Source organism: Diplotaxodon limnothrissa, linkage group LG16 (genome assembly GCF_057381915.1).
Source record: "Diplotaxodon limnothrissa isolate DT_005_m linkage group LG16, D_limnothrissa_male_GT1.1, whole genome shotgun sequence".
Classification (NCBI taxonomy): Eukaryota; Metazoa; Chordata; class Actinopteri; order Cichliformes; family Cichlidae; genus Diplotaxodon; species Diplotaxodon limnothrissa.
Genome location: NC_140611.1, coordinates 7,204,121 through 7,221,277, shown reverse-complemented (window position 1 = coordinate 7,221,277; position 17,157 = coordinate 7,204,121). Strand labels below are relative to the sequence as shown.

Below are 17,157 nucleotides of genomic sequence, written 5' to 3'. Positions count from 1 at the left end.
AAATCATGAAAAATTAGGTTTACATTTTTGTTCATGACAGTGCAGATTTCTGACATTTTGTGTAATTTAAGCTGTAACAATGTGATTGTTTTATAACAAAAAACAGTGAAACTTAAGTTAGACTTGTGTTTGTAAATGAAGCACCTCATGTTGTGTAACTTTCTGGATTTTATACTTATTGGCTACATATTTATTTATCATACAGGCTATACAGTACATAAGGTCAAAACTCACATGTTTTATGTAACTAAAGTGTGTAATTATGTGGGCAACAGCCAATAATTAAGTTATAGACTTTATTTATATGAAAAACTTGTATACTTACTGCATTTGAATCCATTTAACCATATGTAACCACCTGCATGAGTGGGGTTTTTTTTTTGGGGGGGGGGGGGGGGGGGGGTTTCCGATTTAGCCACCCCATTTGATTTCTTTGCCACCCTCATGCCACCCTAAGAAAATTTCTCAAGATCCGCCCCTGGCCGTAAATTACTGTTCAGACTCTCTTGCAAGTCCAAAATCTATGCCCTCCTTCACATTATTTCAAAGCTGTTCAGTGGGCCAGATTTGAATCTTTGCTGACCGATCCTGGTCCCTAGGCCTTATGTTTCACACCACTGCTCTACAGATTTAATTTCACTCTGATTTCTCAGATTGGTCCATACTTTGATGCCAGGTTCTTTATCAACTTTTCAGAAGCTTGCGTTTTACAAATGGTCATTTTTGTGATCTATCTGACCCACAGACAAGCAACAAAATGAAGGTGGCTGCAGTAAAGTACTGATAGAGCACCCTCATAAGGTATATAAAACCACAGTATCCTCCATAAAGATCGACCACGGTCCTACTTATTATTTATTCTTATTTACCGTTTATTATGGCACACTGCTAGAATGACTCAGTCATGAATATTCAAGTGCGTTTTCTCCAAATGTTTTCATGAGAAGTGGTAACTGTAAACAGGTAAAATTATATGCTAAACTAAAATATTCCAATAAACACATTTGCAGCCCTACGTAATCACTTTCCACCAGTTTCGTGCCGCATTCTTCACTTAAAAACAGGCCAATTTTCAACTCAAAAATATCTCACGAGGACAAACAACAGATGAGGGAATCTTCTCAACCATCCTCAGCAGACCAAGGCACCAGCTGTGCTGTTTTCAGACAATCTCGAAAACATTTATTCACACTCCCACGTATCCTGGAAGAGCAGGCAAGAATCTGACTTTGCAACTGAAGAACAGTTTTACCTGCACTTTGCTACCCATAACCATCTCTAGCATTCACATAACCTCCAGTGTATCCAATAGAAAGAAAAAAAGAAGCTATAAAAAGGCCAAGTGCAATTAATAAATCATGTCTTCTGGGTAGAGCATATTATTGGATTGTACGTGTCATGCAGATGAGGATGTGTGCAGGGAATAGCAGAGGCTAATTACTGTAGGTGGACAGTTTCTATTTTAATCACCCTTCTCTTAATTGTACAAATGTAATTACTTCAACAGCTTCAGAGGAATCGGCGCTAAAAGAACAAAATCAACTTCCACACACGCCGTTTCTCTTATTTCAAAGTATATTTATTGAAGAATATTATACAGTTTGCTCTGTTACAAAAGCAGTTTTAAAATCCTGGATGACACAACGTTTCCTGGGATATTTCAAATATAAACAATTATACACGTCCAGAGGATTCAGAGACAGAAGTCGCTTCCCAACGTTGTGTTTGATTTCTACAGAAGAACAAGGCATTCAGTGGTAAAATAAAATGTTTACAAAGCTAAGGTGCAATGCCAAAGTCACTGACAAATCCAGATATTTTACATCTAATATACACTGCCTTTAACATTAGAGGTGCTTAACAGAAATTGAGTTCTGGCTAAAGTTAGAAGTGTGGAGTTACTGCAGCAGCCCAAAAGACTGTATGAGAGCTCTTAATTTAAGTGGAGGGAAAAACATCTATTTCTTCAGTTTGACTAAAGATTTTTTTGTGTATTTAAAAAAAAAATGTTGTCGTTTACATTTTGCCAAGAAAATAAAAGTAAAAGCAGAAGCCCAGTAAAAATAATTACCCACTTTTTTCATGTCTCCACACATATATATATATATATATCTCAAAGTACAGGCAATGCTGATGACAATTATGACGTTTTAGTACATACACATTAAAGAATGTGCTGTGGATTTGCATAAAACATAGAAGAGACAGAATGATGTTAGAACCATGAAGAGATGCAGCATTTTACCAGACTACCAAACCCATTCAGACGTTTATCTATTATCCATTCACCCAAACCTTTGAAAATCAGTGTCGCTTTACATTGACAACGAACCTCTTTTTGGGAAAGTATTCAAACACACACAAACATGGAGAAAAAAAACAAATGTGCACACACACATACACATAATTAAATATGTCAAATGTAATCATAGAATGCACAAGGCAAAGAGTCTATGGGAACGTCATTTCTGAATTATTTACAATGTTAACATATCTGACAATTGAGAAATAGAGTTTGCACTTCTAAATTCTGTTAGAGACACTGATCAGCTACAGCGTTGGTGGCTGGTGATGAGAACAGTGAAATGGGAGATCTGGCCTTTTAAGTACCTGCACATGTTTGTGCTGAAGAGAGCACCTGAGCTGGAACTCACGAATTCAGTCTTTGCAGATGAATAAACTACATCAGCTGAGTGTTGCAATCAAGATGATGATCAGGATAAACGGCTCATCCCTTCATATGAATCCACTTGCAGACTTAAACAAGAAAAACAAACAAACCAGTAACTGTTCCATTTTCCTTGCCTACATTACAACATATGATTGTGTTTTTATTCACATTTACTCTACATGCTTGCAGGCTGTTTAATTTTTTTGCTGGCTTTCTCAGCGATCCCTCTCAGGAAAGAGATTTTGATAGCCACACTTGTGCACAAGACTTGGACGCTGCTTGCATTTCACTCTCAGAGCTACAAGGAATACTTTACTCGATTTTATTCCAACTTGAGCACGTTATCGCACCGTCGATGTATTAGGCTTTAAGGGCTGCCAAAATGCTGCGTCTGCAGACAAGGTTGTGTGAACAGATCATAAACAAAGAAGAAAATAACATTTTATCTCATCTAGGCTAGTGTGGACTAATCCTCTTTAACCAATAAGAAGACTCGCAGTTCAAATCCGAAACAGCATGGTGTTGATGTATTATTTGTAATATGCTAATTTCCTAAACAAATTAGACAATGACGGCTTGTTGCATGGTCCTGTACAGCAAAACCAACTCTTCTTCGTGCCGACTGATGATGTTTGAGAAAACCAGCATTGCTTTGAGTCACCCATGATAAACGAGGAGACTAAGAAAACTCTCGGTGCCGTGTTAAGCCTCACATACAGTAGCCGAGTTTTGACTTGGATGCATAGCAGACCTGCGTTACATACACGCATCAGTTATTTCAGCTTTCCAGGGGGTGTCCTGTTCGGCTTGACAGGCACAAAAAAAACTAAAAACAAAAAACAAAAACAAAAAGCCAAAGGAATTTTCCTAAAGCAATAACCTGACACACACATGCGTGCTAGGTAAACCAAATGAACACACAACTAGCAACTGAAATATCTGAAGGGTGCATCTTCTCAGGTCTGCCCTGTGTTAGTTTTACAGAAGAGGCTGCTGATAATATGCTGCCTGCTGCTGCTGCTGCTGAGGAGCCTGGTGAGGGGGAGCTGCTACAGGATAGGACACAGGAGGCATGCTGGAGTTGTGGTAGGCTGACATATCCATGGTCATGCCTGCCTGAGGTGGGTAAGGAGCTCCTGTGGCTTGGCTCATGTACGGAGCGTTCAAACCACTGCTGTGAAATAAATCCACAAGTGACATTTAGGTCAACAAATTCATGAATCTATCATTTCAATACATCCTCTAGAGAAATATGATTGGTAGGTAATATGATTTTGTTAGTAGTGATCAAATTCGGTTTTCTAAAAGAGTGTTTCCATAGTAACACATTGGTGTGAAAAAGTGTTTTTCCTCTTCCTGATTTCCTGTTTTTTTTTTTGTGTGTGTGTGTATTTGTCACACTTAAATGTTTCAGATCATCAAACAAATTTAAATATTAGATAAAGATAACACAAGTAAACACAAAATGCAGTTTCTAAATTAAAGTGTTTATGAACACCCAGGCCTGATTGCTGTTACACCTTTCCTCAATGAAGAAATCACTTAAATAGGACCTGCCCGATCAAAGCGGAGTAGACCAAAAGATCCTCAAAAGCTAGACATCATGCCACGATCCAATAAGAACAACATAATCTCAGTCTACAAAAGGTTACAGAGACATTTCTAAAGCTGTGGGACTCCAGCAAACCACAGTGAGAGTCATTATCCACAAATTGCGAAAACATGGAACAGCGGTGAAACTTCCCAGGAGGTACCGGCTGACCAAAATTACCCCAAGAGCGCAGTGACGACTCAGCCAAGAGATCACAGCAGACCCCTGAACAACATCCAAAGAACTGCATGCCTGCAAGTTCATGACTCCACCATAATAAAGAGACTGGGCAAAAATGGCCTGCAAACCACTGCTGAGCCAAAGGAACCTAAAGGCTCGTCTCAGGTTTGACAGAAAAGATAAAGACTTGGGGATTTTGATGATCCCCAAAGACTTCTAATAAAATACTCCGTTGACTGGCGAGACAAAAGATGAACTTTTTGGAAGGTGTGTGTCCCGTTACATCTGGCGTGAAAGTAATACAGCATTTCAGAAAAGGAACATCATACAGTAAAATATGGAGGTGGTAGTGTCATGGTCTGGGGCTGTTTAGTGCCTCAGGACCTGGAAGACTAGAAAACACCCTGAAGAGAATGTTCAGCCATCTGTTTGTGATCTCAGGCTGAAGCTCACTTGGGTTCTGCAGCAGGACAATGACCCAAAACAAACCAGCAAGCCCACCTCTGCATGGATTACGAAAACAAAATGAAGACTTGGATTTAGGTCAGGATTTAAGTCCTCACCTGAATCTGATTGAGATGCTGTGGCATGACCTCAAAAACGTGGTTCATGCTGAATTACAACAATTCCGCAAAGATGAATGGGCTAAAATTTCTCCATGGGGCTGTAAAACCGCTAATGGTGGCCCAACCCGTTATTAGGATTAGGGGGCAATCACTTTTTCACACAGGGTCATCATAACTTTGTTTTTTTCCCCCTTAATAATAAACACCATCATTTAGAAACTCCATTGTGTTTACTTATGTTATCTTTGTTTAAATGTAAATTTGTTTGATGATCTGAAACATTTAAGTGTGACAAACATACAAGAGAAAGGAAATCAGGAAGAGGGCAAACGCTTCTTCACACCACTGTATATTTATGAGAGAAGAAAAGCGTATCACAAGTTTTTGTTATTTTCCCTTGTGATGTGACGGCTATGTCAGTGACAATTACACTGTTCATTATGATGTACAAATTAAAATGTTTTTGGTGATTTGGAGACACATCAAGTGATTAAAAATCTGACTTTCAACGTCCTCGTTAAAAGGGTGGAGGTGTTATTCTTACCTCATGTAGGGCGGCTGAGCAGTTTGGCTGTTGGGTAAGGTGTTGGGTGGAGCTGAGACATTTGGCGGTAGTGAGTGTAGAGGTCCAGGCTGGTCGCTGGGCAGATTGTAGGGCTGTGCAGAGGGGATCTGAGGCATGGATGGGGGAAGATAAGGGGGTGCCGCTGGTCCAAGGTAGCCCTGAGAAGAGCAGGAGAGGAGCGTGCTGATAAGTGAATGCACTGAAAGGATGTAACAGAGTTTGGCAGTGAACTTATTTCCCAGTAAATATAGAACAGAGCCAGAAAAACTGGTTGACCACTCCCAGCAGGTGCTGCTTGGTTTGTTTTGGCGTTTATACTGACCTGTTACTACACCTATGCTGCAGCTGCCGGCACGCTACGATACTGCGGTTTGTAGTATTTATTAGTGAATATTTAACAGTTTATAAATTGTAACATCCAAATCTAAGCCACCAGACATGAGGAAGGTAAATTAGGAGAAGGGTTGCTCACAATGCATTCATATCTACATGTAAATTATATTTTCCAGTTTTATCTTGTGTTGGTAACTCATTTGAACTGGCCACCTCCTGACTGTCACAGTGCTAACAGTTCTCCCTTTGCCTATTTAGTATAACACGTGGTTAATATGGGTAGCTTATTTTTTTAAATAAACAGCTAGTTCTCGCAATATGCTTACTGTAGAGTTAGTAGTGTTAGTGTGATGGGTATAAAGCAGTCTTGTAACACATTCCTATTGCTCTGGTTGCATTTTGTTTAAACAGACAGCTGAAAAATTGGCATGAGTTAGTCCTCGACTAGCCCTGTTTAAGTCAACTTGTAGTCATTTAGATCTTTCAGACCACTAACCACCCCCCCAAAAGAAAAAGAAAATCCTTCATGTTATATAAACTGATGCTGTGTTGTTTTTGCTCCAACCAAAACCTATAGCAGTGTGATTATGGGACATCTGTACCTAGAAATCTGTATAAGCTACTTGAAATTAATGCAAACAAATTACAAATGAAGAGAACTGCGCAAGAATTGTATAATCCAAATCTCTATGATGACAATTTCCTTATCTTTTGAATTTATTCAAGACATATAATGAAGCTATTTTTAGTTTCACCACCCTTTAAGCTCTAGTTGGAGACTGCTACATCCAGAAACTACAACCTTCATTGTCTGAGATGCTACAAACATCCTCAGTCAGTAGCAGGTCACCAGCAGCTGCCCCAAATAATGAGATTTGGTGAGCTATGTTACACAAATAGCCAGCCTCTAGAGAAACGTGCACCAACAGAGATATTCAAAGAACAAATACCAATAATATAAAAAACAGTTATACAATTACAAATTAAATAATATTGGAAAACAGAGTTGAGTTTACATAATCTTCAGACAGAAGACCTGCTGTGTTCAGTCTTTATTCAGCATACAGAAATGATGCTGATAAAACACTCGTTTTAAATTATTAACAGTTTCAGAATTTTTTGTCATTTTAAATTTTTGTTTTTAACCAAGTCCCCGTTACTGCAGGTGCAATAAAATCCTGACAGTTGGAAAAAGGAAAATAATAAGTTGCAAGGTGCTCTGGTGTTTGCCTGCTATGCGAAGTGGACAGTTTTCTAAATCTCCAGGGAAAGACTGTGACATTAATCACCACCAAGAAAACAGCATCTGCTGAGAAAGCTCCGGCGGCCTGTGACGCTCTCCAGGGAAGAAAAAAAAAAAAAAAAATGCTGACTGAATATCAAGCCATCAGGACTAGTCTAAGATTAGTAACTAGTTTAGAGGCAAAACATGTGTGAATGAGACATGTTAGAGACATCCTTAAAACATGTATGATTGAGCTCTGCGTCCTGCTGATTCTCCATATGTTTACATACACAAACAATATTTTGCCAACAGCCATTGTTTATTTTTTCTATTCGGCTTGCTATCTAAACATCACGGATGTATACAAGGTTTCAGCTTCGACGTCATTTACGACTGAGAGTCACTCTTAGCAATCAGAGCCACGTAAGACTATTCTGACCTGCATGCCCACAGCAGAGCTGGCTGGAGGATACTGTGACTGCATCTTGGAGTAGGCCGAGTAGTATGGAGCCTCATTCATGAGCTTGTTGTAAAGCTCCAGTGCCTCCAAAACCTTCACATTCAACTCTGATAACTCTGAGTGATTCCTGCAACACACACAAACAAACATTAGTCCCAAGTACTGGATGAAGAACCTTTTGCATTTGCTATGCATATCGTGATTATGATCAATCTGATTAATAATAGAGAAATGTTATATAATTAACACATTACCTGTCAATCTCCTGCAGCTTCTCATCAATCAGTGGGTTCATCTGTGCACATGCACCTGTTTACATCCACGGAGAGAAAAGGAGAAATGAGGTTAGAAAGCAAAAGCACGGCTCACACTGACTGCAGCTGACAGCGACAGTTTGACTAGATTTAGAGTGGCATTAAAGTTTTTACCCTCCACCTGGATCAGCTCTAGGGAGTCAGGAGTGGAATCTGCAGGATCTGTATTCTGCAGCAGTGCCAGCGTTCGGTCCATCTTTGTCTGCAGAAAGACGTGAGCGGATACGTGTTGGTAAAATAACTGAGAGATGGATTTGCAAATGAAGAATCGCTGAGGAAATGTGCTACCTCGTCAATGAAGACGGGCTCAGGCTCTATTTTGGTTTCCAGGCTTGTCTCTTCTGGAGTCGCCGGGTTATCAACATAAGTAACTATGAAAGAAAAAGTTCAATTACATTAGCAGCTCTAGAAATAATTTGATTAGAAATAAAATCAATATGCTCAACAGGAGGTACAAACAAGAGTCTGTCCTTAAAGAGCTACCAACCTGGCTCTGGCTCTGCATTCAGATTGGTTGTGACAAAGTTGGAGGGGAAAAGCCCAACTCCTCTGTGGTTCTCTCCTTTCCACCAGTTTGGATCACTGTAAACGGAAACATAAAACCAAAGTCAAAGAGCAGCTGAGAGAAAGCCATACTTAGCGTCTGGCTAAGCTTCATACCAGTCAAAACCATTACAACAAGAAGTCTAAAAATTCTCGCCCTGATGTGGTCTTTGGCAGCTCCAGAAAAGGCGGTTATGGTGAGTTTTCAGAGCTCTTGGTATGAAAAAGTATTTTGACGTTTGCCTAGTTTTACTTGCAGAACAGAATTTACAGATCATTTAAGTCCTAAAAATAATATCTCATATTAAAAATATTCACACTTCTGGATGAATCTCCAACAGGCAAACAAACCTTGTAACATTATTATCACTGACAGATGTTACTATTGCACTGCATGTACTTTGAACCACACTGATTAAATTTCTGTTTCAAAACAGTTAGTGAGCATGGAGGAGTGGTTACCGCCATGTCATAATAACTTATCAAAGGTTAGTTTTTGACATCAGATCATTTCATTTATATATTATTTTTATATTTTATTTAGACATTACATCAATTTTTGGGTTATTACTGAAATTACAAGGCAGGGATGGTATTTATATTCAACATCCATGAAGATATAGCAACATGACTGTCTGATCTTAAAGGTCGTGCATACTCTGGGACTTTCAGTGGTAAAGTATAGATCAAAGCTAATGGCTGAATGCGCCCTCTAACCTGACAGACCTGTCCCCTTCTCTGGATAATGAACATTTTCAGTTTTAGCTACGTAAACAACTCATCTGCAGTAAACTCATTTTTGCACATCCAGATCTTCATTCAATGTCGGTAAAACGGTGCTATCTATTGGTTGGGAGGATATAGCAGAGCTGATTCATGACAGGAAGTGTTATAAAATATTACCTGTCATCCAACACTAGGATAAGTTCTCCAGCTTTGAAGGTCAGCTCGTTGTCTTCAGCTGCTTCAAAGTCGTACAGCGCACGCACCTTCCGAGCCTCCTGCCCCCCACCGCCATTAGTATAGTTTGGAGGGTCAGAGGTCATGGTCATGGGGCGTGTCTCTGCCTGCTGCTTCTGCTCCTGTAAGGACAGCTCGATAGCTGAAGAAAATAAACAAGAGAAGTGGAAATGAAGAAAGGGTATTTAGCACAGACAGACTTGGCACACATTCCAGATTCATTTAATTTTCAAAATGCAAATGGCTCTAAGGCAGGTGCTCCAAACACATTTTCAGCCACGGAGAATCAATTTAAAGGTTTTCACATGTATTTTTATCAGATTACTTTCTATGAAATCTGTGTAGAGCTTTTGGATTTAAAAAAATGAATGGAATACACTAACTTTACCTTTGGCAAGATCGTCATCATCCACTGGTTTGCTTGCAGTTGATGGGTTGGCCTTTGTGCTGGAACCCTGTGGTCAGTATAGAAAGACAAGGTCAGATCAGAGTGCAGAATAAGTGCACCTGAGGGAGAATGAAGCACAAAGACTTTAAATGAAAAACCAAAATGTTTTTAAAAACACGGTGCCACCTGGAGTTCATGCTGGGTATCACATATTGTTCAGAAATGTGTCTCTAGCCTTTAGACACAAATACTCCCAGGAGCAGTCTCGTTAATTATTTTATGTCCAGAAGCTAAACAATAGAAACGGGAAAAATGAAAACCGGTTCATTACAGCTTGAGTTTGTGCGGCCAAATCCAAACTGACAATAAGTAAATAAATAAACAGGTAAACGCTGCCACAGCTTGAGTCACGCTGCCTGCTGCTTTTTTCCCCTTAGCTGACAGAGATTAAATGTCATACCTGCTGCCGCATGAGCCACCTGCTCTCCACTGAGGCACATTTGCCAGCCTATCCCGAAAAAGGAAATGCAGCGCACCATCATCAGAGCCAAATGGAGCACAGCCAGTGATAACAAAGCCAGGATGAGAAAGCAAATAAAATCGAAGGGATTTTAGACTACTGATATTAGGGCTGCAGCTATCAACTACTTCAGTATGTTTCATCCATGATGAACAACAAAAAACAAACAAACAAACCCTTTGTATTTACGTGTCATACTCAATTTTATTTTTTAAAGAAAACATTTTCCTAAATGCAAAGATATCTCTAAATCTCAAGTAGAGTCAAAGCCATAACATTTACCTTTACTCTGTCTTCCTCAAAGGCTTTATGAGTTTGTGTACATGTGTTTCTGCTTGTTTACGTTTGCAGTGAATGAGAGTTTGTGTCTTTACAGACACAAACTCTCATTCACTGCAAACTTTAGAGGAGAATGTGGTGGCTTCTATGAAGAGAAGTGAGCATATCAGCATTCTGATGTTTGCCCTCTGCTTTGTTGCACAGTTTTTGAGCTCCTGAAAACAAGACGTTATGATGGTGTAGACGTTAATTAATATTAACAATAATTCACTGTCCAACCTAACAACCCTCAGATCAGTGGCTCAGAGTTTTACTGGGCCATGTATATTTTTATAGGCTTGGAAAAAAAGATGTAATTTTTTTTTTTTTTTTTAAATATTAACGCAACCCCCCCCCCCAAAAAAAAAACAGTATTTTACATCATTTCAATTTCAAATCTCAAAAATTGTATGAAAATCTTAATAAATAATAAACATGGTCTAGTACACCTCATGTCCCCCTTTAGACTCACCCCTGTAAAATGGGACGGCTGCTCAGCAAGCTGTATAATTTAAACATGTTTCAGACTAAGTTAACAGTTCAACTGCATGTGCTCGTCGCAGTGTGTAAACAGACTCTGGCTCCACATTAAACTGCACCAGCTTCATCATCACTGCTGCTGTTGTGTTATCAGTGTGCGTGCGCTTAATATTAAACTTTTTATTCACACGCTGCTCCTTAAAAAAGTTTGTATTGCAGGTCTGCTTGTAGTCTTATGGCGTTTCCATTGTAACAATGGTGCGCCACAGAGCCGTGCCTTAAACCAACCATCGAAGCAAAGAATGTGTGTCGAGAATTTTTTTTCATCAAATTATTCGAAATACTTAAATCAGCGCAGCCCTAACTCACATCACTGCCATTCGTTGTTTATTATTTAATGCTCTGAGTTGTCTATTGTGCGGAAAAGGATGTGTTGCACATTTACATTTCTACTGAAGGCTACAATAGTTATCCCCTCAGTGGCAGCTTTATTAGCGTTAAAGTCTTCAAGTATGTCAGATGCTTTATGAGAAACTGATGTCAAAGTCCAGTTTTATCTGTGGCACATACAGATTTGTTGCGTAACAAAAAACACACACACATTAAGCAGCAGAACAGAAACTAGAAAGCAGCTCTTACCATTACCAAGTCAGACTCTATGACATAAACCTCCAAAGAATTATGTGAAATATGTGAAGAGGAAATTCCACTCTAAGCTCCTCTCATATATACACTCTCCAAAACAGACAAACTCCACCCAGCCTGAACCTTCACAATCACTACACTAGCCTGAGGTCAAATCATGGCTACAATTCCAGCCTCAGCACGCTAGTGAACCCTACTGGATGTGGGATGTATATTACTAGCTTAAAAGAAGAAACTATTTCCAAGTAGAAAAAAGAAGGTAGATTGTGTGGTCACTATAAAACACAATGTAAAATGTTTATATTGTGATGTGAAATATTGTTTAACAGAACATCAGCTTATGTAAAATCTGATACTTTACAAAAAGAGGCCTTTATTTATGCTGCAAATACAGTATACTTACACTTTGTTTATCTGTTATACTGGCATCAAGTATGACAAAGAATTATAAAATAAAAACTCAGTTGCAGCTGCTGCAAAGTAAAGACTGTATAAGACTTCTAAATGACTTTGTTACATTTCTCAGAATCATCATGTCAATATACCTGTGAGGATGGGGATGGGAAGCTGACACCCTCCTCTTTCAGAGACTTGATGGTGGCCCCAATCAGGCTCAACTGTGGATCTTTCTGAAAGTCCTCTGCCCACTCAACCATCAGAGCCTTTAGCTTTTCACATACCTTAGGGTGTGCCTAAAGAAGACATGAAAACAAACAGCTATGGAGTCTGGCATTGGTTAAGATTTTAACTGTAACATTAAACTTAAAGTTCCTCTGAGTTTGAAGGACTACATGGACAAGAAATTCTCTGGATAAGATTCCACCCCAAAAAAGGAAGAAAAAAAAAGAAAAAAGAAACGCAAACCAGGTAAGTTTTCATACCTTGTTAAGAATGCTCTTCACTTCACTGGAAAACTCCCTTGAGCAGATTTCCAGGTGGAATATTTTGCCACAGTTTGATACACAAGCACCCAGCAACTGCAAGCCAAGACAGTGAAATAAGTATCGCAGTAAAAAGACAGCCACTCATTATTTACAGCACATTTTAACAGCAGGTGAGTTTAGAGGTGGGATTTGATGACAACAGTCTGAAATTATCTCAGTAATTTAAAGACAGAAATCTAAGAATAGAGCAGGTCATGTGACAGTATTAGCTCACAATGACTCAGACAAACAGGTCTCACAGTCCTCATTTCATTTAAATAATACTGGCGTGGAAAGGGTCTACTTTCCTGTATCCTTTTAAAGGAAATGGGTTTGCAGCCCAAATGCCAGTAAACTGTACTTCTAACCCCAAAACTAGAGAGGTGTTTGACCCAATCTATTGATTTATTAAACATTTGCAGTTATTTGTAATGGCATTTTTATACAATAAATTAAATAGTAAAGCAACAAACTTACATTAAGAGCCTGCATCGCCACATGAGGCACTTTGTGGTTGACTCTCTTCATAATGGATCTTAAGCTGTCCTTTGGTCTGCAACAGAAGGGAACACAGCCTGTGGATTGGGGGTACTGCTGATGTCGTCAAGTATGAAACACTTTCAAATTAAGTGTCCGGGGCCACTGGGCTGCTCAAATCAAAATGTGCCATTAATATTCAACGGAAGATGGTTCTTTCAAGCTTACCCATTGGCTGTTGTTCCAATCTTATCACAGATGTCCATGATAAGTGCCCAGTCATCTGTTGTGTTGTTTTCATTGGTTGCCTTCTCTGGAAATATGTAAAATGCGGATTTAGTGCATATGCTCCAGTGAGAAAATAACTCCAATGGCATTGTGGCTGCTTATCTCCAAAGAAAATGTGGGAAGACATGCCAAATGCATGGTGTAATATAAAAATGAGCCGCAAGCCCTTAACTGGCACATTGTACATCTAATTTATGTTATACTGTCACCTATCGAACTCAAAATGAGAGTGGAAGAGTTCTATAAGCCAACTACATGTTGCTGTTTTTATTGTGCAACCTGTTCCTAACGGCCTATTGTGACAAGACACTTAGAAATCCCATGTAAATATTTAAGTACTTTAAACTGTGACCCGTTCAGCAGCTGACAAGCTAAAAGAAAAGCCTCATTAACAACTGAACTGCATTATCTTCTGAGTTAAAAGAAAAATCACAACATAAACTATATTGATGTTAAGTGGTGTTCTGACATGCAAAGTGACCTGCCACTGTTTCATAATATGCTGGTAGCAAATTACTTGTATGACGTTTCCGACTCATAGTGTCACTCCCATGACTCTCTAGTGCAATAGTGCTCTATTGTATGGTCATACAAGGACTATAGTGTTGCACAGTCAGATAAAGCTGTTCAGCCAGGAAGTGTCTATGAAAATTTACATAGGATAAGCCTAGGAAAACACATAGGATAGCTGACAAATTAAAGGGAAACACGATATAAAATGTCTTAGAAAGGTGCTGGGTCATTAGAAAGGCTTGGCATGGATTTTCCAAGACTCTAGACCTCAACTACAGGAAAACAACACCCTTTAAAAATAAATAAATAAATAAATAAATAACATACATATCCCCTTATTTTATGTTTAAAAAATGGTGGTAGAAAGTGAGGTTTAACACACTGGTCCAAAATCTTCCATAAATGTTCAACTGGGTTAGGAGCTCACGAGTGTGAAGTCCATATTATTTAACTCATATACCTTATAGATAACCCGTTTGTCATGTGGGAAGAGACTATTCATCAGAACAGGAAGGTCATAGGACATCAGCGATTATTGCGAACAACTTACATTTGTTTTCACTGACAGTTCTCGCTAAAGGGACATGCTGACCCAAACAATGCCAGCAGAAGACTGCCACAATATGTTAAATCAGCAGGATTATCGCCATGCTGGGGTGAAACATTCAGAGTTTTCCTTTAATTTTACACCCATCTGAATACAGACAGATAACAACCAAACCCGAAAGGCCAGAGAGTGATTGATTAATTAGTCTTGACCAAGCTTTTCTAATTAATCATCAGCCGGAGAGAAAAAAGGTTTCAACAACTGTAATCATTAATGACTCATTACTATATTATTTTCACATTTAACTATCCAATGACGTATCAACTCCAAATACTGAAAACAGGCATCACTAACAATTGCAGCCCACGGACACATCTTCAATCCACTTCTTTTTTTGTCTAACCAATACACCAAAATGTAAACCTCATTTAGTTTCTACATAAAACAAAGGAAAACACCAAATCCTCCCAAGTGAGACGTCAAGTGAACCGCAATGGGGATTTCACTGTTTTCGAGCATCAACAAAGTATACGCTTCAACGAAAACAGAAAAAAGATAAAGGAGATTTAAACGAATGGTATTTGTGTGATAAAGTAGATAAAAATAGAACCATAAACGTATTTTGAGTTGATTTGGGATCAGCTGATCTTGTAATGGCGGTTATCCTGTGAGTTTATATGAATCACCAAGTTTTTTTTCTTACAAAGCAATCGCTGATACTAACAAATGAACTGGAAACTTAATAAAAGAGGTCGACAACACATCGATATGTCAGGTACAAACTAGCAAAGGCTAGCAGGACTGGTATATGGTGTTGTAACAAAAATTGGCAGCCCTAAAGTAACTTATCACGTAGCGCTAGCGAATAAACAACTCGAGCTAAGCTAGCATTAGCCTCTAGTGTGACTGGCCCTATCGTTAGCTTCTGGCTGTGACACACTCAAAGGGCCAAAGAGACAACAATTCACTTACCAACATCTTGGTCAAATGGATTTTGGGAAAATAAAGGCATGTTAACTATTTATAAAGAGGCAGACTTTGTGATGAAAAAAAGTACGTGCGTTCTTCAAGCTAAACCTAAACAAATATCGCTTCCTCGTCCATCTAACTCTCACCAGTTGCTCTTCCGGAAATTTGGCTGTCTCCAATAATGCCTGTTTACAAAAAATAAAAATAAGAAATAAAAATACTAAGCAACTGAGTCTGTAGCACCTTTTCCTTTAATTGTGTTTTTTTTTTTTTTTTTTTTTTTTTTACATTTTTACTTAGTGGAAATATAGCGCTGTGGCATTACATATACTTAAGCAATTAAGGGTGACACCTTTTTTATGGTTAAAGAGAAACACTGGCATCTAGTGGGGTAATAATGGATGTGGGCTCAGCATTGTTGCCCCAATGATACATCCACAAAGTATTAGCTTTTAGGTAAATAAATTATTATATATCACCACAATTTTTCTACACGGGTCCTCATATTTATTTAAAAATTCAACAGTGCAGTGGTCCTTAGCAAAAAGGGGAAACTGGTATTTTTAAGAGTCACTATGGTGAAACGTTATTAACTGGGCATTACCTTCAGGCATTTCTTTTTAATGCAGATTTCACTAGCATCAAAAACCAAATTCATCTTCTTGTACAGTCAATTGTGACTCTTCAGTTTCAATGACAGTGACATAGAATTCTTTAAAAGTGCAGAAGCCATCATAAGAGCCGTTTTATTGTGGAGTATGGTTCCCTAAAGCATAAGCACAGGTGTCTATCTAGATGTAGTTCAGGTCAGTTTAACCTCTTAAGAATGGAATAGAACACAATATAAAAGAATGTAATAAAAAAATAGTTTATTGTTACTGAAAACGGTAAAATGCATTAAGTGGTTGGTGGAGTATTTTTTTACACAACTAATTAAAAAAAATAGCTAAATATTACAAAGAGTAAATATATGTAAAAAGCATAGGTGTATATACAAAGCTGGTATATACAAAGTTAAAATTAAATAAAAACTTGGTATTGTAGTAGTGTAATGAAAAATGTATTTCAAAATGACAAATTTGACAAGAACGATTTTGAAAGTTACACAAGAGCTATGTTGATTTTGTATGTTGATTTAGAGTCCAAATGACCTTGGGGAAGAATCTGCTCATGAGTCTGGTGATCTGTGTTTTGAATGACCTATTATTAGTGGGGGCAACAGGTCAAACAGGAGGAATAGAGAATTGAGGAACTAACTTGAATTTGATGATATATTTTGGCTGTGGATCTGTTAGTGTGTATTTGTGGTGTTTGCCAAGCGCAATAAGCAAAAATCATTGTTGGGCTTGTTTGTAGATTTGTCCACTATCAGTTTCACAATCAATTGCTTGGTTGTTTGTGAGAAAATTACTTGCCATTTTTAAAGCAAATTAGTTTCCCCGGTTCTTAAAAGCTGGCCCAACTCTATTATTAGGTTTCTGACTGCTGGTGAAACGTTCAGTATTCCTGAAAATATGTAATAGAATAGAATAGGCCTTTACTGTCCTTGTACATATACAAAGAAGCTGTGGTAATTATGTTCAAAGAAATAAATGCCTAAAACAATAAATAAATAAATGTATGTAAGAATAAGTACGCAAGTAAATAAAAATAAATATAAAGTAAATAAAAATAAAGTAAA

At 38.3% G+C, this 17,157-nt stretch overlaps 1 protein-coding gene across 2 annotated transcripts; it reads right to left on the bottom strand.

The window, feature by feature from the left end:
• Positions 1-1,598: 1,598 nt before the first annotated feature.
• On the bottom strand, positions 1,599-15,623 carry stam2 (signal transducing adaptor molecule (SH3 domain and ITAM motif) 2). 2 transcript variants are annotated; one of them, XM_085373844.1, is made up of 14 exons: positions 15,480-15,623; positions 13,388-13,472; positions 13,160-13,235; positions 12,641-12,736; positions 12,305-12,451; positions 9,797-9,863; positions 9,352-9,550; positions 8,393-8,487; positions 8,194-8,276; positions 8,020-8,107; positions 7,846-7,900; positions 7,571-7,718; positions 5,553-5,731; positions 1,599-3,845 (listed from the first exon to the last, which is right to left on the bottom strand). In XM_085373844.1, exons 1-14 carry the CDS (start codon positions 15,517-15,519, stop codon positions 3,650-3,652), a joined length of 1,554 nt encoding a protein of 517 aa, XP_085229970.1. In that variant the 5' UTR covers positions 15,520-15,623; the 3' UTR covers positions 1,599-3,649. The 2 variants fall into 2 exon arrangements, with proteins under 2 accessions (XP_085229970.1, XP_085229971.1); XM_085373845.1 differs by having other exon boundaries at positions 1,599-3,842.
• Between the last annotated feature and the right edge of the window lie 1,534 nt (positions 15,624-17,157).